The sequence below is a fragment of the Mirounga leonina genome, unplaced genomic scaffold (assembly GCF_011800145.1).
Source record: "Mirounga leonina isolate KUSES-001 unplaced genomic scaffold, KU_Mleo_1.0 Mir_366, whole genome shotgun sequence".
Taxonomy (NCBI): Eukaryota; Metazoa; Chordata; class Mammalia; order Carnivora; family Phocidae; genus Mirounga; species Mirounga leonina.
In genome coordinates, this window is record NW_023270709.1 from 27,500,527 (window position 1) to 27,527,888 (window position 27,362).

The window sequence follows — 27,362 nt, forward strand, 5'->3', positions numbered from 1 at the left end:
GACTCCAGTGTAGGTCACTGGCATTTATTAAAGCCAAAAAGACTACATTGGTTTTTTTTCACTTGTGAGAGTCTGCAGCGCCCACTCCCCCCAAACCTTGCTGTGGAAGAGTCTAGAACTTTGCTCTGCTACCCTCTGTTCTCAGCGCTCTCCATTCTCAAGGCCAGGCTGGGAAGTCGTTAGTTGCCCCGAAAAGAGCTACCTGGTAATTAGACTAGATCTGGAGGAAATCGAAGGGGCCCGTCCCTTCTGGGCTCGGCCCATATGGATTCCTGGCTCGCACATTATCCTGACTGGAGCCACACACGGCCAGGGAGGTCGTTAACTGTCATCTGCCTTTGGCATCTGGGGCCAAGGAAAAGCAGGTAAGATGACCTTTACACAGCTGTTTAATTTCTGCACTTCGGTGAGGAAATAATTAACCCTACCTCCCAGAGCATGAGAACCCAACTTACGAAACAAGACGACAGTCGAAATTCTGTGTACAAGTTACGTGAGGCTTCTAGGAGGACCCACCGGAAGCTGCCGACTAAGGAGCGGGTCATCTAATCCAGTTCTCTTTCTGGGCTGCACATTCGGAGTTTAAAAACAGTGAAGCCTGTCCCCACCCACTAGGCCAGTTAAGTTAGTCTCCGAGGGTGGGGCCTTGGCAACAAATTTTATAAAGGTCCGGAGGTGACTGCACTCTTCAGTGAGGGTTAAATGACACTGGTTTAGCTACAGAGGAGGATCTCTGTAGTTGTGATAGAACTCCTAGAATGCGAAGACTAAAAGAAACAGGAACAGGAAGGTTTAGTCCTTGCCCCGAGGTAAGCCAGGATATCCCAATGAATTATTAATTTAAGAATGTTTTGTAACTCTTTTTATTAGGAACCAGTTACTTAATCAACTTAAAACGCATTAGAACAGGAGCACAATAGATCCCCCGTCTAGTTACTGAGGCACAAATGCTTTCTATTAGCAAAACATGCATAAATACACACACGCTAGATGCAACACAGCAAAATGCTGATGTATAGTAATCCTAGTCAAGAATATATTGTGAATATACAAAACTGGAATATAAAACTCCAAACTCCTGAAACCCACCTACTCCAGATCCCTCATTCACAGAGCAAATTGCAGCTGAAAACAGTTCAATTTTCCAATGTCACCGAGTTGCTTAACAGCATCACTGGATTCCTTCAGCCCTTTGCGTCCTTTCCGTACCATAGTGGACGGTGAAAAGGAAGAGTGTTTTGAGCGGCTCGCTGACTTCACTCGGAGTCCTCGGTACTTAACCAAAGGACAAGGCGGACTTCCTGAAGAGTCATATGCCCGGGTGCAGTCTCTGATGCTTGCTGAGAGCAGAGCGGTACCGGAAGGCTTTCCCACAGTCGCTACATCCAAAGGGCTTCTCCCCTGAGTGGATCCTCTGGTGCTGGATGAGGTACGTGCTCTGGCTGAAGGTCTTCCTGCATTCGTGACAGTTGTAGGGTTTTTCCCCCGTGTGCGTGTTCTGGTGTTCCGTCAGGTGGGTGCTCCGGCTGAAGGCCTTGTCACACTCACTGCACTTGTATGGCTTCTCCCCGCTGTGGATGCGCTGGTGCTGAGTCAGGTGGGAGTTCTGGCTGAAAGCCTTCTCGCATTTGTTGCACTGGTAGGGCTTCTCTTCGGTGTGGGTCTTCTGATGCTGAGCAAGGGAGGAGCAGTGCCGGAAGGCTTTGCCGCACTCAGCACACTCGTAGGGCTTTGCGCCTGTGTGAATCCTCTTGTGCTGTGTGAGGTGGATGTTCTGGTTGAAGGCTCTCCCACACTCGCTGCACTTATACGGTCGCTCTCCGGTGTGTATTTTCCTGTGCTGAATGAGGGACGAGCCGTAACTGAAGGCTTTCCCGCACTCGTGACACTGATAGGGCTTCTCGCCAGTATGGATCCTCTCGTGTTTGGCCAGAGATGAACTCCGAATGAAGGCCTTCCCACACTCCTTACACTCGTACGCCTTCTCCTGGGTGTGCGTCTTCTGATGCTGGTTGAGGTTGGAGAGGTAACTGAAAGCCTTCCCGCACTCAGTGCACTCGAAAGGCTTCTCTCTGGTGTGGATTCTCCGGTGCTGAGTCAGGGAGGAACAGTAGCTGAAGGCCTTGCCACACTCAGTGCATCTGTAGGGTTTCTCTCCGGTGTGAATCTTCAGATGCTGAGCGAGCGACGACCAGTAACTGAAGGATTTCCCGCACTCAGCACAGTCGTACGGTTTCTCCCCCGTGTGTGTTTTCTGGTGCTGGGTGAGGTTCGAGTGCTGACTGAAGGCCTTCCCGCACTCGTTGCACTCATACGGCTTCTCCCCAGTGTGGATCATGTGATGGCGGATAAACGTTGAGGGCCCGTTGAAGGCCTTCCCACATTCGTTACATTTATAGGTTTTCTCGCCAGTGTGAATTTTCTGATGCTGAGTGAGGTGGGTGCTCCTGGTGAAGGTTTTGTCACACTCATCACATTTAAAAGGTTTTTCTCCTGTATGAATTTTCTGATGTTCCATAAAGTGGCCCCTCTGGCTAAAGGCTTTTCCGCACTCATTGCAAGTATACGGTTTCTCGCCAGTATGAATTCTCTGATGCTGAACAAGATGGGTCCTCTGACTAAAGGCTTTCCCACATTCATCACATTTATAGGGTTTTTCTCCGGTGTGAATTCTTTGATGCTGAGTAAGAGATGGGCCCTCAATGAAGCCTTTTCCACACTGATCGCATTTATACGGTTTATCTCCAGTATGAATTCTTTGATGGTTTATAAGGTTTTCACTCCGACTGAAGGCTTTTTCACATTCATTACATTTGTAGGGCTTTTCTCCAGTATGTGTTCTCTGATGGCGAATAAGAGCTGAACAATAACTAAAAGCTTTCCCACATTCATTGCACTTGCAAGATTTCTCTTTTTTAACCGGGTTTGTATTCTGTTTGGCGCTTGTTTTAGTAGAGGTCTCTTCTGGGGATTTTTCTTGTGTTACAAGGTTTGAACTCACACTGATGCGTTTTTCAGAGTCCTTAGTTACAGGGCCTCTGTCCCACGTGGGTACTGTCTTTTCAGTGATTTTTATTTCTCTTGCCAGCGTCTGTTGGTTTGCCTGATGCTTCTCTATGCTGCTTCCACACCCCCGGCTTTCGAAAGAGTTAGAACTGCAAGGATCATCCCTTTTGTGTTTCTCCACTACTGCCTCTTGACATGGCTGCTCCTCAAAGATGTTCAGCGCTCGGGCTGAACTATTTTCTGGTCTTGTCTCGCAGTCTGAAAGAAAAAGAAAAGGTCTCTGTTCTCTAAATAGAAGGGAACAAATAGTTGCTGTTGTGGGAAGGACCTAATGAAGCTAAAAATAAAGCCCTCAGGAAATCTCAAGGGTTTTCAAGTGTAGCCAATTATTTGGGGAGAAAGCTGGAAAGAGCGAAGGATAACGATAAATAAAATATGAAAGTGGCAAGAGAAAGTCTCACTCAGTTTCACAGATAATCTCGAAGAACCGGGAAGGTAATATAGTAAATTAGAAGCTGACCACAGAGATGGGAGATGGCCGAGAGGAGACACCATCAGACGAAGGCAAGTCTGAACGGGGATTCCTTGCCAACGAGCAGCAAACAAAAATCTGGAACAAAGATTTCAAGTGAGGACAACGAGGGAAGACCTGGCTAATTGGGACCACGGTCGTTGGCCGGGCACACTGGGGGAACACTTACATCTCTGCCAGGAATGGGAAAGGTGCAGAGGACAAACTTTAAGGGCGGAAGACAGCAAGTTCAACTCCAGGCATTCTGAGAATCAGGAAGAGAACTGAGCAACCAGACTGTAGTGGTGTTTGTGGGGGTGGAAGATGCCAAAAGTAGAACCACCCAGATGTTCAGATAGAGGAGAGGAGGGACTGGCACTAAAAAGGGAGCACAGGAGAGGAGAAACCACAGGAATGTCTTTGAGAAAAGAGGGCAAGGGAGACCCCCAAAGACAGGCTGACAGGCGGGATCAAACATACTGCAGAAAGGAAGCAGAAGGACAGACAGGCAGGCGCGCAACCAGGGGGCACAGTGTCGCTCAAGCCCAGGGAGGGGACAGCTACACGCAGCAGGGGAGTCAATGCTGGTAGATTCAGTAAAGAAACAAAGCTGCTTAATAACGCATTTCTGTGGTTCCGTTGGTGACAGGAGGGCCACAATCACCACCATCGTCACTGCCAGCGTGCACCGGGAGGCAGAGACGCAGGACAGCCTCCCCCCGCCCATCCCGGGCGCCCTGCCTAAGGGCGCGACGTCTGGAAGGCCAGGGCGAAGCCGAACAGCCGAGCTCCCCCAGCACGGACCCGAAGAGTCAGGGGAATGGCCAGCTGTGCAGTACGAGAAATGGGTGTGTTTCCACTAACGGAGTAACACCAAGAAAGACCTATTTGTACAGCACTTGGCCGTGAAGAATACCTTCTGGAAGTATTCCACAGTGAGGAACACAGAGATCATGGGGTCTGAGGCTGTTAAAGGGGAAACGGGTGTCCAGCCCAGAGGGGCAGGAGAAGGCAACAAACGTTATCCACGTTGTCATGTCTTAGATCCGTGGCAAAGAATGAAGGACTGGAGGGAGTTCCAGAAGGCCACACTGAGCAGCACTACTCCTGCTGCAGAAAGGAATTCTCACTTTACTAAAGCAAAGCTGTGGGCCTCGACCACAACCCTACCACACCCCTGTACACTGGGCCCGAGAGACACAGCTCGGGTCAGGGTTACTGGTCAGGGTCCTGCAGGGGCCAGGTCTCCACTGGCCCAGAGGAGAGGGCATGAGGAGGGTAAGGAGAAGAATCCAGACAAGGCCCCGGACCAGCAGCCACCTCACTGTGGGTACTCCTACAACTCCCAATTACCCGCACGTGTCTGTAAAGCTGTCCATTGTTCTTACAGAGATAAAAAGAGCAAATCCGCAGTTGAGAATGAGTCCGCTCTGGATGCTGAAGAGCGCAGGGCCAGGGGCTAGAGGCCAGCTTACCAAGACTACCATCATGTCTCATTCCAGTAATAAGAAGTCAACCAAGGAACAGGGCCAAATATTTCAAGTGTCTGTCTTCTGCCTACTGACCGGATCCCTGGGACCATCTACGTTATCTACGCAACAGGAGGCGTCTAATGTTATTTTTACCTAAATGAATCTCTCTTTGGTAATGACTAAAGCGTTTTGTGAAAAGTCTGGGATTTTTCAGTACACAGTTAAATATTTTAAAATTGCCTTCTATCTGCTCAAGTTGGGATCTTAAAAACTTTAATTTGTAATAAAACCTGACAACTCTTTTCCAAAAGTTAAGCATGACTTAATAAAGCTCTTAATTTTTCTAAAAAATCATTTTTCTAAACTATGTTCTGAGAAACCGTCTTCTAAGAGGAAGATTTTTTTTTAATTTATTTATTTAACAGAGACAGAGAGAAAGCTTAAGTAGGCAGAGCGGCAGACAGAGGGAGAGGGAGAAGCAGGCTCTCCACCGAGCAGGGAGCCCGATGCGGGGCTCGATCCCAGGATCCTGGGAGCATGACCCGAGCCGAAGGCGTTTAACCGACTGAGCCACCCAGGCGCCCCTAAGAGGAAGATTTTAAAGGTGCAGTATGAAAAGGCTTCACGGTGGGGGAGGGAGAATGTTACATGCTATGCAACCCTATTGGAAATTCATACTGCCCAATTACGTATTTAAGAAATCTCTGAGTGGTCTTTCAGTAAGAAACCTGCTAAAATTTTGATGACCCAGCACTTCTCAAATTTGAACATGGAGTACTTTTTTTTCTCCCCATAAAAAGAACCCCTGCTCCCACCTCACTGACTTTAGAGATCTATCCCTCACCTAGCATGACTAAGTCTATATTTTTTCAGAGTCAGATCTTTGAAGCTCCTCTCCGTGCACTTTGGGAATTCATGGTCTACAAGAAAGTTATTCACAATTTCAGGGATAGTCTTGGATTAAGTTGTAGGGTCAGAAGCTTAAGGAACAGGTGATAAAAAATGAAGACTGCAGGTATGGAACTGACTATTGTAGAGTTTGGCTGGGAAAGCAACGTGACAGATCGGATGGTGGCCAAAAGGAGGAACAGTGCTGAGTAAAGCACTTGGAAATTTAGGGTACTATTTCTGTTTGAAAGTACTAGTCATCGAGCCTGGAGATCCAAAACAAACAAGCGGTAAGGGCTGAAAAGTGAGGTGATAATTAAGAGACCAGGGTCCCAAAGGAGGTGGGAAAAGATGGAATCCAGAGTCCAGGTCAAGAGGTTGCCTTCAGAAAAAAAAGCAGGAAGGATACCGCCTCTGAAAGGAGTCTCCCAAAATAGAATATATGTTGAGACCGTTAGTGTTCTGACAAAGCCCCAAGAGTCCAGATGGATTCTCCTTCCTCCACGGGAGACGGTAAAGAGAAGCAAATACATCTGTATTTCAGACATAATATCCTCTTACCAGGCTGATGGTTAGAGTTAATGATACTCACCGGGCAGGTGTCCATCACTTACCTCCCGAAGCACCTACTGGGATGCCAGGCTCCACGATCCATGGCTCCGTCCCTTGCTCTAACTGGGAAATCACATCGGGTTTGGAAACTTGGAGTCCTGCTCACGGGGGGAAAAAAGGTGCCTGATTACAGTAGGAGGAAAGTCCTACATGAGACAAATCCTAGAGCAGTGAATAGCACATAAAGCCTCGATGTTACAAATTCCCAGACATGGTATAATTTGGGAACCAAGGTGGGCTCAGAGAAGTTACTAGTTTGTACTTCTACTTGCTAGGAGAGTAGAAACCTTTTCAAAGCCTTTCAAAATATAGGAATCTTAGGTTCCTTAACTTCATTAAAGGCAAAAACTCACCTAAGCACAAGAGACCCCTCCTCCTCCACACCCTGAGATACGAACTCAGAAGTCATCCTTACCTATGGAGACCAGGTGTGTGTAATTTTCCAGGGTCACATCCCTGAACAAATCTCTCTGGACAGGATCCAGCTGTTTCCATTCTTCCTGGGTAAAATCCACTATCACATCCTTGAAGGTCACGGATTCCTGAAATACCAAACAGATTTGTCCTTAGCCTTATAGCCTTCACCTGGGAAAGGGGTGAAGTTTACGGTATGGACAGAAGGAAGGCGAGATAGCTACGGGGCTATCCGAGAAATGACTTTGATGCTTCTTCTTTGTGAAATGAATATAAAAACAGTACCTCATTCATAGGGTTACTGTGAGGAATTAATAGGAAATGTTCAACATGAAATGCTTCATTTAGGGCCTGGCATATACAACGGGTGCTAAGTCCGTGTTGTAGTTGATCATCATCATCATCTCTGTGTTCTAAGATACACGAAGTATTAATAGGATACCTACCAATGTCAATAAAATGTCTTACCTACAATGTGTAACAATAACCAAAAATAGTTTTGAGAGAATTCAGGGAGGAGACTTGCCCTACCCCATTTCAAAATATACCAAGAGATAAGGTAAAAGAGAGTGGCCTAGTATGGAATAAAACTCAATGAAACAGACCCAGGATTATAAGAACTGAATAGGATTAAGCAACTTTCAAATTAATTAAAATAAGCTGATTAGTCACTAAATAGTGTCATAACAAACGACTGTCTATTTGGGAAAAAAATCAAGGTGAGTTTCTTACTTTCACGGTACACATGAAAATTTCTGTTGGAGTAGAATTTTAAAGAAAAAGCAAAAACAGAATAAAAGGGTTTATAACCTTGAAATACAGAAAGCAAAAAATCCTAAGACAAAGAGACTGACAGATATAACCACATAAAAATGTAAAACTTCTAAAATAAACCATAAACAAAAGGCAATATTCTGAATTCCCATAAATAGCAAAAGAGATGAACCCACAACACTTACAACAAAAAAGCCAACAACCCAAACAAGCAATTCACCCTCGACAGTGTCAAATGAGCCACGAGAGAACGCTCCACGGAAAACACGGAGCGGGCGAGGCCCAGGAACGCGCGTGGGCTGCGTGGCAGGAACGGAGCCTCGCTCGGTCCACCCAGGGGCAGTCTGACAGGACAGGATCCATCAAAACTTTAAATGCACCTGTCACCCAGTCCAGTTTGTTGCTGGGAGGACTTTATTGTGCAGAAGCACCTCGGAGTGCAGAGACATAGCACCAGCACCTGCCACACTCCGGAGGGTGACAAGCAAACCGAAATGTCCGTTAGCAGGATCGCGGCTGAAGAACGTATGGCGCATCCACACTAAAGTGCTCTCTGTGGACATTTTAAAATGAAGTCTCTCTCTGTGCACGGATTAGGAAAGACGTGTGATGTTAAGAATGGCGTATGTGGCGTGATCCTGTTTTTATTTTTATAAAAAGGAAGGTTTATATGCAAATGAGAGAGAAAACCTGGAAGAGGACATCACCAAGTATCCTCGTACAGGGCGCGTCCTACTACTTATTCTTTAGTCTGTATTGGAAACTGGGTGAGTTAATTTTGTTTTAAAATTGGTAAGTCACCTCGTGAGATTTGTTTCTAACACAAGAGCAAGTGGACTAGCTCTGCCGTTGTCAAGGGCTACCCCACTGAACGATCTGGAACAACGGTCTCGTATTTGAACAGCAGCGGGACAGAACAGTGACCCTGAGAGAAGGGGGACCCCGACATGACCCCAAACCCCCTGGGCACCCTGCCAGGAGGCACCCCAGCCTGCAGAGCAGGGAGGCAGGGCCCCTCAAGAACAGCAGTCGGTCGGAGCCGAGGACACGAGGGTGACAGTGACGGCTCGGGACCGCGGATTCGGAAGTTCATCAATCTGGTGGGAGCACGGCAGCCTCCAGGGGAAACAGGAAGTCACGCAGGACAGAACCCAGCGTGAAGACAGACACGCAGACTGTTCCAGCACCTTCCGCAGCAAGGCAAGTGCACCCAGGAGGAAGGAGCAGCTGCAAGTCTGATCTGTTCGATCCTTACTAATCAACAGGGAGAACTGGATCCACGCTTCCGAGCCTTACACTCTCAAAACTAAGGCTTACATCGTCACGGGCCGAGGGTGTCACGGTGCGCCTGGAGGGTGACGTCCCCGACTGTCCGCACTGTTTCAAGCACACATGAAGACCTCCCGCACAGACGCTGCCTCGTCTGGGGTCTGCCCCACAGCTGCCCGACAGCAGGTGCCTGCGGTAGGGGTTAGCTCCTTCTAAGAATTCTGGACCCCAAGGCTCAAGCAGGCTTCCCGGGGAGAGACATTCTCACAGCTAGAAACAAAGGGCCTCTGTGCGACCCTCACAGAGGGACGACTCAGAAGCCTGCACCAGATTTCTCTGGATTCCTCTTGCGAGGATCTTTTTCCTTCTGATCCTGTTTCATGTCCTTTGTAGTAATCATCTTTAGCCCTAAGTCGTGCCACTTGGCTGAGGCATTCTAGCAAATCACTGAGGTACATGGTGGTCATGGGGCCCCTGAGAAATAGTCCCAGAGTGAGGCTGGGCTAGATTTGCCCTAGTAAAGCTTATGGTCTGAATAAAGGGTAATAAATTCAAAGAAAACAACCTCAAAAGGATCAAGCTGTGGTCAAGATAAGATTAACAAGATTGGATCCACACTCCTGCATGAAATAACCAAAGAATTCCAGATAAAACAAAGGAAACAGGTTTCCAAAACAGATGATGAGTTTCCTACAACCAAGAAGCGCGATCCCTAAGAATCAGTAAACCAATGAGGTGAGTCACACAACGGCCCCAGCATACTGCCTTGAGTTTCCAGGCCAGGGTGCAGACAGGGGGCACTCAGAGGCTGCCCAGCAGACTCCCCGAACTGAGAGAGAATGCTTAGACTTCGGGGAAATCGGGGACTCGAGGTCACGGGACAGAGTACTGCAGATGAAAGCTGCACAAGGAAAGAAGCAAGGAGAACTGCAGAGGTTCCCACTCGAGTACTCAGTGAAGTGCCCATCAGGGCGTGGGTGTGATGAGACCACCGAGGCAGGGGAACAATCACTCGGAAGGATTCAAGGGAGCAGTACCGGTGCTCAAAAAGGGCTGGAAATAGAGTTTCTGTTCCCATCAGTCAAACTGGCAAATCTCACATTCGTCAGACGCTGGGTACAACACTCAGGAAGGCGGGGCCCCAACGGTGGGACCAGGCGGCCTACACTACACACTGTTCTGCTTCACCTGACACATGTGAGAAGCCAGATCTGACACAAACACACTGTTTCAAGTAACTTAATCCCAGAATAAGGCTCAACACAAAAGCATGCAGAACCCAATAAAGTAAAATTTACAGTGTCTGCCATTCAAAGACTATCAGGTCTACAGAGAAGCAGGAAAATACAACCTATAATGAGGAAAAAAAATAATCCATTAAAGCCAACCCAGAACTAACACAGATGCTAAAATTAACAGATGAGAACATTAAAAACTATGACTGCATTCCATATGTTCAAAAAGTTAATAGAGGGGCGCCTGGGTGGCTCAGTTGCCTCGGCTCAGGTCATGATCCCGGGGTCCTGGGATCGAGCCCCACATCGGGCTCCCTGCTCAGCGGGAAGCCTGCTTCTCCCTCTCCCACTCCCCCTGCTTGTGTTCCCTCTCTCGCTGTGTATCTGTCAAATAAATAAAATCTTAAAAAAAAAAAAGTTTAATAGAGACATGGAAGACATTTTTTAAAAAGATCTTAATGGAATATTTAGAGCTAAAAGTGAGAATGTTTGGAGATGAAAAGCATACTGAATAGTCTTCATGGCACAAAAGGCATTGAAGAAGAAAAAAGTAAATTCAAAGACAACAAAACAGAAAATATCAAAAGTAAAACAGACAGGAGACAAGAATTTATAAAAAGAGATGGCAGGATGCCTGGGTGGCTCAGTTCGTTGAGTGACTGCTTTTGGCTCAGGTCATGATCCTGGGGTCCTGGGATCGAGTCCCACATCGGGCTCCCTGCTCAGCAGTGAGTCTGCTTTTCCCTCTGACCCGACCCCCTCTTGGGCTCTCTCTCTCTCAAATAAATAAAATCTTAAAAAAAAAAAAAAAAAAGGAGAGAGAGAGAGAGAGAGAGATGGCACCGGGGACTTCAGGTGGCCCAGTATGTGTGCAACGGGAGTCCCTGAAAACAAAATGAGGGGAGAGGAGCAGAAAAAACATCTGAAGAAATAATAGCTCATTATTTTCTGAACTTGATGAAGGTTCAGAGGTCTAAGAAACTCAATAAACTGCAAGCATACGAGACACAAATCTACACTGAGGCACATCTTAATCAAGTAACTCAAACCCAGTGTTAGAGAAAATCTTACAAACATCCAGAGAAAAAAAAAGACACATAAATGTAAAGGAACAAAGATAAAAAACGACAGCAGCTTTTTTGTTGGAAGCAATGCAAACAAGAAGAAAACGGAGCAACAACATTATATACTAAAAAGAAGAAAAACTGTCAAATGACAATTGAAACACGAGGGCAAAATAAAGACTTTTTCAGACATAAAAACTGGAAAGAACTCATGAACAGCGGACTGCACTGTGGAAATCTTAAGGAAGCCCTTCATGCAGAAGAAAAAATGATACCAGATGAGAATAAGGATCTACAACCAACATTTCTCAACCTTGTTGTTGAATGATTTTGGACCAAATCATTCTTTTAAATCATTGTGGGGAGAGGATTGCTGGCATCAACCTGCTGGGAGCCAGGAGCCCATCCCAGCAAGTCCTAACAGCCAAAATGTCTCCTAACACTGCCAAACGTCCCGGGGTCAAATCACCCCTAATTATCACTCACTGATAGACATCATAAAGCTGAAAAACACCAGAAATAGTAAGTATGTGGATATAATTTTTCTTACTATTTACATCTGATAATTGCTTAAACAAAAATAACAAGTATTGTGGGGTTGACAACACGTGTACAAGGAAAGCATGTGCCAACAACGACATTAAACGCTGGGAGGAGAGAAGTGGAAGAACATTACTGCAAGGTTCTTCTGTTCACGAAGGGGAGTATCACTTGAAAGTAAGTGGCGATAAATACGTATACCTTAAGCAACATAGGACAAAGGGATGGGGCGCCTGGGTGGCTCAGTCAGTTAAGCGTCTGTGTTCGGCTCAGGTCATGATCCCGGGGTCCCAGGATCTCCCTCTGCCTCTGCACCCCCCTCATGCTTGCTCTCTCTCCAGTGCTCTCTCAAATAAATAAATCTTTAAAAAAGAAAATTAAAAAAGAAAATAATAAAGGGTTATGGCTAATAAGCTAATGTAAGAAAATAAACTGGAATCCTAAGCAATATTCAGTTTCCAAAAGAAGGTAAGAATGGAGGAAAAAGGGAACGAAGGCAATATGAACAGAAAAAAAAAAGCTGGATGACAGACTTAATCACATCAACAATCACATTAAATGGAAATGTCACATTAAATAATTGCTCTAAACACCCCAATTAAAAGGCAGACTGCCAGACTGGACTGAACTAAGCAAAACCCAATGACCTACTTATTACCTGTAAGTAAATATGAAGCCACAAGTAAATTAAGAGCAAAAGGACGAACGAAGATGGACCACGCTGACACTGCTCAAACACCGAAGCAGCTTCAAGGCCAACAAGAGAAAGTTCATTCTCAGGGATAAGGAAGGTCACCTGATGAAGAGGACCCAACAGTCCCAAGTGTTCATGCACCGAGTGGCAGCGTCAAAATACATGAAGGAAAAACTGACAGAGCTGCAAGGAGAACACACAAGTCCACATAAGGAGGGCCCCAAACTAAAATATCCCTATCACATTTGATAAAACAAGTAGACAAAATCAATAAGGATATAAAGCATCTGAACAACGCTCAACCGACTTGACCTGACTGACCTCTGCGTGTGCGGAACACGGGCCCCTCCCAAAGACAGCCACGTCCAGATCCTCCAGACTATGAAATTATCGAAAACAAGAGGCACTGCCGATGAGATCATGCTGAGGACTTTAAGATGGGGAAGTTATCCCGGATTACAGGGGTGGGCCCAATGTCACCAAGAGTCCTTATAAGAAGGTCACAGAGCTGGGCGCCTGGGTGGCTCAGTCGGTTAGGCGACTGCCTTCGGCTCAGGTCATGATCCTGGAGTCCCTGGATCGAGTCCCACATCGGGCTCCCTGCTCGGCGGGGAGTCTGCTTCTCCCTCTGACCCTCCTCCCTCTCATGCTCTCTCTCTCTCTCTATCTCATTCTCTCTCTCAAATAAATAAATAAAATCTTTAACACACACCAAAAAAGTATTAAAAAAAAAAAAAAGAAGGTCACAGAGCAGGCGATGTGAAGAAAGATTTAAGGATGCCACACCGATGGCTCTGAGGATGGAGGATCGGGACACAAGCCAAAGAATCCAGGTTGCATCCAGAAACTGGGAGGTGAGGGGACAGATTCTCCCACAGCCTTCAGAGGACTGCAGACCGGCCAACTCATTTTGGACTTCTGACCTCTGTGACTCTAAGACAGTAAATGTGTTGTTTTCAGTCATTAAGCTTGTAAAAGGAAACTAATCCATTCTTAGAATCCTCTACCCAACAAAAGCAAAATATACATTCTGTTCAAGTGCTCACTGCTCATCTACCAAGGGAGACCAAATCAGGGCAAAAGAAGTCTCAAATTCAGAGTCAAGTCATACAAAGTATGTTCTCTGACTGAATGTATTCACAATCTTGATTGTGGTGATGATTTCAAGGGTGCATATGTATGTCAAAACTTATCGAGTTATACACTTTAAATACATGTAGTTTATTATCACATTATACATTAATAAAAAATAAAGTGATACCAGAAGTACTTGAGCTCAAAGTGGGAAGAACTGGGATCATTTCTTTGATAAGATGATTACATTGTGGGACAGGAAGTAGGGGGAAAAGTCTAAGAAAAAGCCTGATTAAGGGAGGGCTTGAGGTAAATTATACCTGGTGGAACAATGGTTACCGTTTTTGTCTAAATTCTCAGTTACTGGTTTTCCTAAAACAGTATCCTGTCCCTTTCTTCCTCAAACACCATTAATGGTGGGGTGGGAGGGATGGGGTGGCTGGGTGATGGACATTGGGGAGGATATGTGCTATGGTGAGCGCTGTGAATTGTGCAAGGCTGATGAATCACAGACCTGTACCCCTGAAACAAATAATACATTATATGTTAAAAAAAAAAAAAAAGATAGTAGGAAGGGAAAAATGAAGGGGGGGGAATCGGAGGAAGAGACAAATCATGAGAGACGATGGACTCTGAGAAACAAACTGAGGGGTCTAGAGGGGAGGGGGGTGGGAGGATGGGTTAGCCTGGTGGTGGGTACTGAGGAGGGCACATTCTGCATGGAGCACTGGGTGTTATGCACAAACAATGAATCATGGAACACTTCATCTAAAACTAATGATGTAATGTATGGTGACTAACATAACATAATAATAAAAAAAAACCATTAATGGTTCACAAATGGCCTACAGAAGAAAGCCTTCAACTTTTCTTTTTTTTTTTTTTTAGATTTTATTTATTTATTTGACAGAGAGAGACACAGCCAGAGAGAGGGGAACACAAGCAGGGGGAGTGGGAGAGAGAGAAGCAGGCTCCCCGCTGAGCAGGGAGCCTGATGCAGGGCTTGATCCCAGGACCCTGGGATCATGACCTGAGCCGAAGGCAGACACTTAACGACTGAGCCGCCCAGGCGCCCCGCCTTCAACTTTTCATCTAGACCTTTGAGGAATGTCATATTCCAACTTATTTAATCATTTGTTTACCATCTGCCAAAATAAACCAGCTCCCCCACTTTTTCTGATTCCTATGTAACATCTGTTAATTGTTGTGAACCTTTGCCCAAAATGTTCTCCATAGCTAGGATCCACCCCATCCCTCCCTCCCACATTACTTGTCTAAATATCCAAATGTCCCCCATCCTGTGAGAGGTAGTACAAATCCCATACTCCTTGAAACTCTCCTGACCCTTCCAGACCACACATTTTTGCATTCTCTATTTTCCATGGTACTCATTTAGCTTTGTTTATATTTACCTGTTCTGTTTTTTAGCAGTCATTTGGTCTATTCAAGTAAAGGATCACATTTTGTACTTCCTTTGCCCTGTCACTGTTGGAGCTGACAAGATACTAAGCAGGAGGTTAAGTGGTAAATGTATTAGTGAAGTTGGAGAGGCAGAGGTTCAAACGTCACTGGGCAGGTGGGAGCCCAGAATGAATTCCCAACATTGGTTTTTAAATGAACATACCCACAGCAGAAAATACACAATCCACTCTAAGGACTAAATGGCATTTCAGGAATTCCAACTTACTTGAAAACTGGCTGATGCGAGTTGAGTATGTTCCCCTTGGAGAAGGGCAGACTCTGAAGAGGACAGATCTGGAGAAGAAGAAGAAACCACAATGAATCCTGTCCAAATTAGCTATTACCAGCAAGCTGTTAAATCCAGATCTTTCCATGTGAAAACAGCAAGAACTATGCCATTTCCTTTACTTCTCCGAATCCAAAAACAGAAACAGGATAACTGCTGACGAGGGCCCTGGTACCCTCATCAGTAGACTCAGGATGTAAAGCGTTACGTCAACGTTCACAGTTCTGTCCCTAGACACATACAGTAGCCTTCAACTCAATCTGTTCCTTATTAAGTGAAGCAAAATATTTCTGCTGCCTTCTCCGCTACGAACAACATCTGAATAAATAATACGATTACTTCCCCAAAGTCTTCACAGGCCCTTTAAAATTTTGCTATTGATATAAATTAAATGTCACAATGGCACAATTACTTATACTACCCCCCCACCAGAATGTCTAAAAGTTAAACTGACATGGTCCATACTAACTGGTGGCAAGCATACAGAGCAACTGGAACGTTGTGCATTGCTGTGGGGAGTAAATGTATCAACCACGTAGGAAAACTGTTCAGCAGTTATATGCTAAAGTTACACAAATGCTTGTTCTGAATTCAGCAATTCCACTCGAGTGGCAGGACTCATGACCACCTAGAGACTTGTACAAGACTGTTTGTAGCCAGTGTATTCATAATATCCCCAAACTGGAAACAACCTAAATGTCTTTCATCAGGTGAATGGGTAAACAAACCACAATATTTTCATACAACAGAATATTATTCAACAATATAAAAGAATGAGCTATTGATATACCTAGTAACATGGACGTACCTCATCATGCTGAGCAAAACAAGCCAAACACAAAAGAATACATAACTGTATAATTCCACTTACATAAAAAAAACCAACCAAACTGATCGATGGTAATGGAAGTTAGACCAGTGGATAACTCTGGAGGGATAATAATAACTGAGCAGGAGCACAACAGAAACTTTTGGGGCATCAGAAACATCCTACATTTTACTGTGGGTGGTGATTCCACTGGTATATAATACATAAAAATCAGTGCACTTAATATATGCACTCAATATACATAACTTATATGTCAATAAACAAAAACAAACTTTGCTCTTGGAGAGGTCTATTCAGAGTAATGGTTCACAGGAAAGCCCAATTCTCAGAAAGCAGAGGAAGAATAAAAGGAACTATGTATTATTCTCGACTTAAATTTGATCGGTAAGGGAAAACTGGTTTGTAATAGAAATCTTGAGAAAAAAATGAAGGTGTGATTTTAGAGTTTTTAACTGCAGAAGGAAATGTTGTGAATGAACAGATATGTAACCTAGACTTTAGGAAAACAGAATCAAGACAAATGTCTCAGATAAGATGCTTCTGATTTCAAGTAACAGAAACCAAGAGAACCAACAACAGTGAGACCTGCAGAAACCAACTATGTTGGTTATAGAAAATGGCAATAACAGACGCTCAGTATATATTACAAATATTATGACTCTAAGGGACAGAGGCACATGAAAAGTAATCCTGACTATACAACTGTGAAAAATCCCAAAAAGAAAAAAAAGCAAGGACTTAAAACCATTTTGGCTGATTTACATTTATAAAAGATATAATAGGCAAAGCACTGAGGAGTAATAACATGGCAGAATAAGAGTTTCCTATCATCTTTCCTGCAAAGAATACAGACTTTGACCATCACCCATGGATGAGTGTCTTTGTGGAAGTCCAGGAGTCCAGCAGGGAAGTTTCAATACATGGTAGAAGCAAAAACAAAAACAAAACAAAACAAAAAAGCCAAACAAACAAAAGAATGAAAAAAACAGAAAACCCAGGACTGGATGCACTGAAGATGTAAGAGGCGGTTTCATTTTGTCTGTGTCACACCCCCCACCTCCAAGGTGGTAAAGCTCAGTGCCAAGAGAGACCTTCTTGGCCCATTATTTCTCCCACAGGGGAAAGAGAGCGTGCGAGCGCTCAGCTTCCCTAGCTGTGTGGGATGCCACCAAACGGACCCACCTCCCTCTCATCCAACCAGAATACTGAAGTGTCCTGAGTGCCTGGGGGCGGGGGGCGGGGAGCAGCTGGGGGAACAGTAGTCAGTGTCCTGGAGGGCAACAAAGGACCACAGATCCTACGAGCCACTTTGTGGACTCCATCAGCAAGCCTGCCAAAGAGCCACGGGGGATGCTTCAGCTGCAGATTCGCCCAGCGAGCCTACGGGCACCCCCAGTGCTCTGCATGCCTCACCTGCACACACATACCCCACCCCCTGTGGCTGGCTCCCTGGATACATCCCTGATGGCGGTGACAGCAAGACTTCGGAGACAGCTCGTGAGCCCACACAGGCCAGCCTGACTCTGCAGGATTGGGGGAAAAGCACTAAAGCCTGAGCATTCGGTACCAAAGGAGAGTAAATATGAGTGTGTCAGCACCCGGCCTAGCTTTGCAGGACTGAGAGAAGGCACAATTTTAGGAAATCCTCCCCGCAAGAAAACAAAAAGAGTGGGGCAGACATATCCACAGTAGGTCTGAGAACACCTCAGAATCCCTAACGGGGCTGACAGAAGGTATTTTTCTCCCAAAGCCAGTAACTAAAGACAGGAGGACGTGACTGCCTCTTCAAATGCAAAGACATAACACCAGACTTCAAGAAACATGAAAAATCAAGAAAACATGACACCACCAAAGGAATACAATAATTTTCCTTTAACTAACCCTAAAGAAAGGGAGATTTATGACTTACACGATAAAAAAAAAATTCAAAATAGTTGTTTTAAAGATGCTCAGTGAGCTATAACAGAGAAAAACATTTAAATGAAATTAGGAAAATATACAGAATTGGAAGTGTAACAGATAAAATCATAAACAAAAAAGCAAAACAAGACATTCTAGACCCAAAGAACACAATGAAATGAAAACTGCAATGGAAGACACTTATTGCCAACTGCACCACGCAGAGGAAAGAACCTGTGAGGTAGAAGACAGGTCATTTGAAACTATCCAGTCAGAGGAGAATATAGGAGAAAAAGAATGAAGAACTGCTATGTAAACAATAGGATACCATTAAAAGAAGCATCCACACATTACTGGAGTCCCAGAAGAATAAAGGGAAAAAGAGAAAGGTTATCTAAAGAAATACTAGCCAAGAATTTCCCAAATCTTGGCAGAAGCTAGGACCTCCAAGTTCATGAAGCTCACAGGTCTCCAAATAATTTCCAGTGAAAAATATCTTCTCTAAAACACATTATGATAGGGACGTCTGGGTGGCACAGTCAGTTAAGCAGCTCAGGTCGTGATCCCGGGGCCCTGGGATCAAGTCCCTCATCGGGGAGCCTGTTTTTCCCTTTGCCTGAAGCTCCCCCTGCTTGTGTTCCCTCTGACAAATAAATAATTCTTAAAAAAAATAAAATAAAACTTTATGATAAAACTGTCTACAATCAAAGACAAAATTATAAAAGCAGGAAGAGGAAAAGAAAAATTCCTCCCATTTAAGGGGAAGCCCTGTCAGGCTATTGGCAGACCGCTCAGCAAAAGACTGTGTAGCCAGGACAGAGTGGGATAACATATTCAACATGCTGAAAGAAAAAAACCTGCAAACCAAGAATACTTTACCCAGCAAAGCTGTGCTTCAGAAATGGAGAGAAAGACATTCCTATACAACAAAAGGTGAAGGAGTTCACCACTAGACTTGCTTCACAAGAAATGCTGGAAGGCATCTTTCTCAAGTTGAAATGAGAGGATGCTGATTAATAACATGAAAACATGAAATTACAAAACATATTGGTAAAAATAAGTGTACAGTCAAATTCAAAACACTCTAATATCGTAATATGGTTGTCTGTTCAACATTAATTCTTATGTAAGGGTTAGAAGACAAGAATGTTAAAAATAACTATAGCTATAATAATTTATTAATAAATACAAAATATAAAAAGATAAATTGTGACATCAAAGACATAAAATGGGAGGAGCAGTAAAAAGGTGGAGTTTTTGTATGCAATTGAAGTTAAGTTGGTTATCAGCTTGAAAAATGTTTTATCTATGTTTTATGTAAGCCCCAGGATAACCACAGAGCAAAACCTACAGTAGACACAGAATAGATAAAGAAAAGGAAATCAAAGCATACCTCTCTGAAAAATGGTCAATTCACAAAGGAAGACAGCAAAAGGGAAGAAAGGAACCAGGGAAGTATAAAACAGCCAGAAAATAACTATTAAGGCATCAGTAGGTCCTTACTTACTAATAAACATAAATGGACTAAATTCTCCAATCAAAAGGAAGGGAGTAGCTGAATGGATAAAGAAAATAAGACCCACTATATGCTGCCTTAGAAGAGACTCACTCAGTTTTAAGGGCACACTAGGCTCAAAGTACACAGATGGAAAAAGATACTGCATCCAAATGGAAAGCAAAAGAGAGCAGAGGTAGTTATACATATATCAGATGAAACAGACTTAACAGTCACAAACTGTAGAGACAAAAAGGGCCGTTATATAATGACAAAGGAATCAATTCATCCAGAGGATATAATAATTATAAATACATATGTACCTAACATCAAAGCTTCTAAATCTGTTAAGCAAATACTAACAGATCTCAAGGGAGAAATAGACAACAATGCATAGTAGTGGACTTGAGTGCCCCACTTTCAGCGATGAACAGATCATCCAGACAGAAAGTTAACAAGGAAACTGGACTTGAACCTACTTTAGACCAAATGGACCTAAAAGACATATATAGAACATTCTATCCAACATCACCAGAATACACATTCTTCTCAAGGACACAGGAGCATTCTCCAGGATAGATCACAAAACAAGTCTTAGCAAATTTAAGAAGACCAAAATCATATCCACAGTCTATCCCAACAAAAATAGTATGAAACCGGGCGCCTGGGTGGCTCAGCTGGTTAAGCGACTGCCTTCGGCTCAGGTCATGATCCCAGGGTCCTGGGATCGAGTCCCACATTGGGCTCCCGGCTCAGAGGGAAGCCTGCTTCTCCCTCTCCCACTCCCCCTCCTTGTGTTCCCTCTCTCTCACTGTCTCTCTCTCTGTCAAATAAATAAATAAAATCTTAAAAAAAAAAAAAATAGTATGAAACCAGAGATCAAAAACTGGAAAATTCACAAATATGTGGACACTAAATAACACACTCCTGAACCACCAAAAGGGTCAAAGAAGAAATCAAAAGGGAAATCAAAAGATATCTTGAAACAAATGAAAATGGAAACGAAATATCAAAACCTATGGGATGTAGCAAAAGCAGCTCTGAGAGGGAATTCTGTAGTGCTAAATGTCTACAGTAAGAAAAAAGATCTCAAATACACAACCTGTATTACACCTCAAGGAACTAGAAGAACAAACTAAGCCCCAAGTTAGCAGGAAAAAAAGCAAATAACAAAGATCAGAGCAGACGTAAATGAAATAAAGACCAGAAAAATAATAAAAAAGATCAATGAAACTAGGAGTTGGCTTTTTGAAAAGGCAGACAAAATTGAAAAACCTTTAGCTAAACTAAGAAAAAAAGCTTAAATAAAATCAGAAATGAAAGAGGAAACATTACAACTGATACCGTAGAAATACAAAGGATCAGAAGAAACTACTAGGCCAACAAATTGGATAACCTATAAAAAACATAAATTCTTAGAAACATACCCAATAAAATGGAATCATGAAGAAACAGAAAATCTGAACAGAACAATAAGGAGTAAGGCGACTGAAGCAGTAATCAAAAACCCCCCAACAAAGACAAGCCCAGTATGAGACTGTTATGCCAATACTTCTCAAACTCAGCATAACAGCAGACGTAACAACCCTACAGCTAATATATACTCAACGGTGAAAGGCTGAGAGATTTCCCTCTGAGATACGGGACAAGGGGAGGGTGCCCACTCTCACCTTTTCTATTTAGCATGATACCGGAAGTCCTAACTGGAGTAATTAGGCAACAAAAAGAAATAAAAGGCATCTACATCAGAAAGGAAGAAGGAAAATTATCTGTTTGCAGATGACATATTACACAGAGAAAATCTTAAAGACTCCATCAAAAACACTGTCAGAACTAATCAACAAATTCAGTAAAGTTGCAGGATACAAAACCAACATACAAAAATCAGTGGTGTTTCTATAAAAGGATGTATCTAAAAAAGAAGGAAAACAATCCCATTTAGAATAGCATCAAAAACAAAATACTTAGGAATAATTTAACCAAGTAGGTGAAAGATCTCTACTCTGAAAAGTCTAAGACACTGATGAAAAAAAATCACAGAGGGCGCCTGGGTGGCTCAGTTGGTTAAGCGACTGCCTTCGGCTCAGGTCATGATCCTGGAGTCCCTGGATCGAGTCCCGCATCGGGCTCCCTGCTCAGGGATAAATAAATAATTATTTATTGCTCAATAATTATTGAGCTCCCTGCTCAAATAAATAAATAAAATCTTAAAAAAAAAAAAAGAAAAAAAATCACAGAAGACACAAATAAATACAAACCTATCTCGTGTTCATGGATCGAAGAATTTTTTTTTAAGATTTTATTTATTTATTTGAGATAGAGCAAGAGAGCATGAGGGGTGGGGGGAACAGAGGGAGAAGCAGGCCTCCCGCCGAGCAGGGAGCCCGATGCGGGGCTCGATCCCAGGACCCTGGGATCATGACTTGAGCCGAAGGCAGATGCTTAACCAACTAAGCCACCCAGGCGCCCCGATCAGAAGACTTTCTATTGATAAAATGTCCACACTACCCAAAGCTATCTATAGATTCAATGCAATCCCTATCAAAATTCCAATAGTACTTTTCACAGAAATAGAAAAAACCATCTAAAATTCATATGGAACCACAAAAGATCCCCAAAAGGCAAAGCAATCCTGAGAAAGAATGAAGCTGGAGGCATCACGCTTTTTTATTTCAAACTATATTACAAAGCTATGGCCATGAAAACAATATGGTCCTAGCATAAAAACAGACACAAATTAATGGAACAGAATTGAGAGCCCAGAAATAAACCCTCTCATATTTGGCCTGTTAATATTTGACAGAGGAACCAAGAATACTCAATGGGGAAAGGATGGGGGAAGAACAGTCTCTTCAGAAAATGGGGGTAAGAAAATTAGATAATCACATGCAGAATAAAGAAAATGAACCCCTATTGTATACTGGTCATGAAAATTAACTTGAAATAGATTACAGACTTAAAACCTAAAATAAGGGCGCCTGGGTGGCTCAGTTGGTTGAGTGACTGCCTTCGGCTCAGGTCATGATCCTGGAGTCCCGGGATCGAGTCCCGCATCGGGCTCCCTGCTCAGCGGGGAGTCTGCTTCTCCCTCTGACCCTCCCCACTCTCATGCTCTCTCTATCTCATTCTCTCTCTCAAATAAATAAATAAAATCTTTTAAAAAATAAATAAAAAATTAAAAAAATAAAAATAAAGGGATGCACTTTTATCCACACTGGATAACTGTTTGTAAGGATAATACTGATGTTGGGGCACCTGGGTGGCTCAGTTGGTTAAGCGACTGCCTTCGGCTCAGGTCATGATCCTGGAGTCCCTGGATCGAGTCCCGCATCGGGCTCCCTGCTCGGCAGGGAGTCTGCTTCTCCCTCTGAACCTCCTCCCTCTCATGCTCTCTGTCTTTCATTCTCTCTCTCTCAAATAAATAAATAAAATCTTTAAGAAGAAAAAAAACCTAAAATAATAAAACTCCTAGAAGAAGACTGAGGAGGAAAGCTCCTTGACATTGGTGTTGGCAACGATCTTTTCAATATGACATCAAAAGCAGAAGCAACACAAGCAAAGATAAACTACACCAAACTAAAAAAAATTCTGTAAAGCAAAGGAAACCATCAACAAAATGAAAAGGCAACCTATGGAATGGGAGAAAATATTTGCAAGCCATATATTTGATAGGGGCTGGTATCAAATATGTTTAAGGAACTCATACAACTCAACAGCATAAAAACAAATAATCCAATTTAAAAACGGGCAGAAGACCTGAATAAACATTTTTCCAAAGAAGATACATGAATGGCCAGCAGGTACATAAAAAGGTGCTTGACAGCACTAAGTATCAGGTAAATGCAAATCGAAACGATGAGATTATCACCTCACACCTGTTAGAATGAATCCTATCGAAAAGACAAAAGGTAAGTATTGGTGAGGATGTGGAGAAAAGAAACCTCTGTGCACTATTAATGGGAATGTAAATTGATATAGCCACTATGGAAATATACATATTGCATATTCTTTATCCATTCATCTGTTGATGGAAACAACAGGTTGTTTCTGTGTCTTGGCTACTGTGATTAATACTGTGATAAATATAGGGGTGCAGATACTTCTCCGAGGTAGACTTTATATTCTTTGGATATGTACCCAGATGGACCATATGGTAGTTCTATTTTTAATTTCTTTCTTCTTTAGATTTTATTTATTTATTTGACAGAGAGAGGAAACACAAGCAGGGGGAGCAACAGAGGGAGAGGGAGATGGAGAAGCAATCCCCTCCCCCCACGCCCGGCCCTGGAGCAGGGAGCCCGATGCGGGACTTGATCCCAGGACCCTGGGATCATGATCTGAGTGGAAGGCAGATGCTTAATTGACTGAGCCACCCAGGCACCCCCTATTTTTAATTTCTTGAGGAACGTCTGTATTGTTTTCCAAAGGGGTTATATCAACTTACATTTCTATTAACTGTGGTGATATGTGTACACACAATGGGATACTATTCAGTCATAAAAAAGAATTGAAAAAAGGGAAGGGAATCCTGCCACTTGCAACAACATGGATGGACCTTGAGGACATTATGCTAAGTGAAATAAGACAAAGAAAGACAAATACTGCATGATCTCACTTATACGTGGAATCTAAAAAAGCTAAACCCATAGAGAAAGAGTTGCCAGGGGTTGAGGGGTGGGGGAGATGGGAGATGCTGGCCAAAGGGCACAAAGTTCCAGTTATAAGATAAATAAGTTCTGGGGATCTCATGTACAGCATGGTGACCGTGGTTAACAATACTGTATTATATACTTGAAAGCTTCTGAGACAGTAAATTTTAAAGGTTCTCACCGTGCACACACACAGAAGGCAAATGTGTGAGATGAGAGACGTGATAATTAACCTTACTATGGTAATCACTTCCTAACATATAGGTATATCAAATCATCACACTGGACGACTTAAACTGACACAATGTTAGGAGTCAAATATATCTTAATATAGCTGGAAAGAATGTTTCTCAGCAATGTTTTGTAGCTTTCAGTGTACAGATCTTCTTACACATGCTAATTATATTCCTGTTGCATATTTTTGATGCTATTGTAAGTAGATTGCTGTTCTATTTTTATTATATTTTATAATTGTCTACCAATAATATAATAAAAGACAGTTGATTTTTAAAATTAAACTTTTGGTTTTGAGATAATTTTAGATACACATGCAGTTGTAAGAAAGATTCTCTGCACTCTTAAAAGAACTGAGAATTAATACAAGGCATGGCTCAAACCTATGTAAATAAGTAATGTTAAGACTTCTAATGATACTAAACAAATTCAAAAAAAAGAAGAACTGTATAACAGGCTAAAGCAAACCTGAGTGCACACTGATACCTACAGAATGTAAAAACAGCGACAATGCAGAGGAAAGTCTATAGCAACACAGCACAGAGCTCTGTCCGAACTCTGACCTGTTCAAGGACATGAAGGAAGAAACAGAATGAACACTCATTAAATATGCCAGTGACATGAAGTTGGAAAGGACACTTAAAACCCTGAACACATGAAGACTCATAGTTATTCTGACAAGCTGGAAAACTTGGCCAAAAAACTGAACAATCATATATGTGAAGTCCTGATATCAAGGGTAAAAAGCGATTCTCTTAGACAAGGACGGCATAAATCTAGTTCGCTACAGTTTATGTAAAAAAGATCTAGAGCTTACAGCATAATATCACATTTCCTTCAAAGCAAATATAATCTGATTCTAAACAGCAGAACTATAATCCAAACCGAAAGAAGTACTTTTAGGTATTAAAAGTCTATAGAACTTATCATAAACCTATCTAAAGAACTATGTTTAATTTTAGGAAATGCATTTTAAGAAGCATGCTCTGGGGCAGCAGAGTCTTGGGAAAAGAGATCCAGATATATCATATGAAGATCCATCAAAGGAACTGTGGCTGTTTTGCTTAGAAAAGAATTTATGAGTAGGAGTTTTAACAGCTGAATTCACATTCTGAAGGGCAGTAATGTGAGAGAGAGAGAACAGTCTCTTGCTTTTGGAAGCTAAGAACTAAGATCCAACACAGAAGTTACAGGGATAGGCACTTCTGCCTAACATAAGGAACTTAACAAAACAAAACCAAACCAAAAAAAAGGGAAAGAGCCACCAAGGGACTAGTCTGCACCCAAAATGGAGAGTTTAATGCCACATTTCTCCAGGCATGGGCTTCACAAACGGCCATCTGCCAGGGATACTTTAATTCCTGTACTGAAGGAACGATTACCAAGATTTCTTCGGACTAAAAGATTATCATTCTAATACTTCAGAAATAAAAGTCATGTAAGGACCACAGACATTCTGGATCACCGCTCCTTTTCATTCCCCGATCCCGAAGCCAGGGAGAATTAACTCCCTTCGTATGAACGTTAAGTAAGAATCTCGCACCATAATGCAAGTCATTTTTTCCCTCGCCTTAGGATGGGTTCCCTCCTCCCACCTCCACCAGCTGTCAGGTACTGGACCGTCCAGTCCCGACTGTTCTTTTGCCTCCATCATCCCGGGCGTCCGCCTACCTTCCATCTCAGGAGCTCATTCCGTTCCTCTGGAACCTGGAGCCCAGGGTTTCCGAAGCTGGGGCCTCGGTCTGGGGCTCAGATGAGCCCTACACACGCTCAGGTTGGCGGCCCTAAAAGACAGAGCGCGGGGTCAGCAGCATGCGTCACCATCATACTTCAGAGTTGTGCACAGCGGCTCAGAGATCCCTGGGAAAGAGAAGCGCCCGCCGAGAGCCACTACACAGGCTCTGGGCGGAACAAAAAGAGAGGGAGCTCGAGCACGCAGGTTCAGCTCCAGATGCGAAAAGCCCTCGGTGCCCACCCTCGAATCCGGCAGAGGCGCCCCGGACCGGCCCGTCACCTCCGTGCACCCCTGCGCGCTCCCACCGCGGCTCGGACGCAGGAAGACACACCTGTTGCGGGGGGAAAGGCTGGAAGGTGGAAAGCAGGGCGGGGCCCGTTCCAGTCCTTCCTCCCAGACCGGAACAAAAGAACAAAGCCCTCCAAGGGATCAGGGCGGAACCGCCCGCACCGGAGGAGGCGAGGGGCGCCCCCTTCGAGGACTCCCCGCTCCCTCCCGCGGAGGCCGCTTCCAGCCCAGTGAGCAGGGTGACGTCACGCGGCCGCGAGGCTGGCGGTTGCCATGGTGATACCTGGGCTTCCCTCCCTCTAGGGCGAGCCACACTCTCGGATCCCGCGTCCGGAAGCGCCGGGACGGCCGCCGGACCTCGCGAAGGGAGCCGAAGAGGCTGCACTTCCCCAGCGCCAACCTCTTTTCACGCCTACTGCCGGCTTCAACGGCCACTTCCGGTCGCGCGGAGAGAACCCCGCCCCCGCTCGTCGCGGGCTTTCGACCGCACCCGGTGGACGGGCCGAACTACGACTCCCAGAATGCCCCACGACACTGAACTCCATTTCCCAGAGGCCTCAGCAACGCGTAAGGTTTCCCATTGGACGGGGCGAGAGTTCTCCCCGCCAGTCACTGGCTTCTAAACGCCTCATGTGGGAGGAGCGGGACGCGGGGACTTTCAAGTTTGTGTGACCGAACAGATTGTAAGCAAAAACATGTAAAACACGAACTAGCCCTTCACGGTGCATTATTTGCCTCATTACTTGTCCTGCATTCTACTTAGTGCTCTATTCCTTTGTCATTTAAAAAATTCTGGTCGTGACCCATTATGTTGCTTTCAGGACTCTCAAATGGGTCACGACCCACTTTTTTTTTTTAATGTTAAAGGAAACCGGGAGGAGCTGTTGCCCTGCAGCCCTGCAGCCCTGCAGCCCTGCAGCCCTGCAGCCCTGC

General features: G+C 44.0%; 2 protein-coding genes across 2 annotated transcripts in view; one reads left to right on the forward strand and one right to left on the reverse strand.

Annotated features, from left to right (window-relative positions):
• Window positions 1–27,362, forward strand: part of LOC117997523 (histone H2B type 1-C/E/F/G/I) — an 881,166-nt gene that overhangs the window by 588,704 nt on the left and 265,100 nt on the right. The gene's annotated exons all lie outside the window — the stretch shown is intronic.
• LOC117997493 (zinc finger protein 184) lies at window positions 1,260–26,876 on the reverse strand. The gene is made up of 6 exons (XM_034985816.1): window positions 26,713–26,876; window positions 26,078–26,190; window positions 15,241–15,308; window positions 6,905–7,031; window positions 6,492–6,587; window positions 1,260–3,264 (listed from the first exon to the last, which is right to left on the reverse strand). The coding sequence occupies exons 2-6, from the start codon at window positions 26,082–26,084 to the stop codon at window positions 1,310–1,312; spliced, it is 2,253 nt and encodes a 750-aa protein (XP_034841707.1). The 5' UTR covers window positions 26,085–26,190; window positions 26,713–26,876; the 3' UTR covers window positions 1,260–1,309.

Excerpts from the sequence above, each read along its gene's own strand:
- LOC117997493 (XM_034985816.1), bottom strand. Across the intron at positions 7,032-15,240 it reads TCGCATCAGCCAGTTTTCAA|GAATCCGTGACCTTCAAGGA; the intron begins GTAAGTTGGAAT and ends TTGGTATTTCAG. Across the intron at positions 3,265-6,491 it reads CCCAGTAGGTGCTTCGGGAG|ACTGCGAGACAAGACCAGAA; the intron begins GTAAGTGATGGA and ends TTTTTCTTTCAG.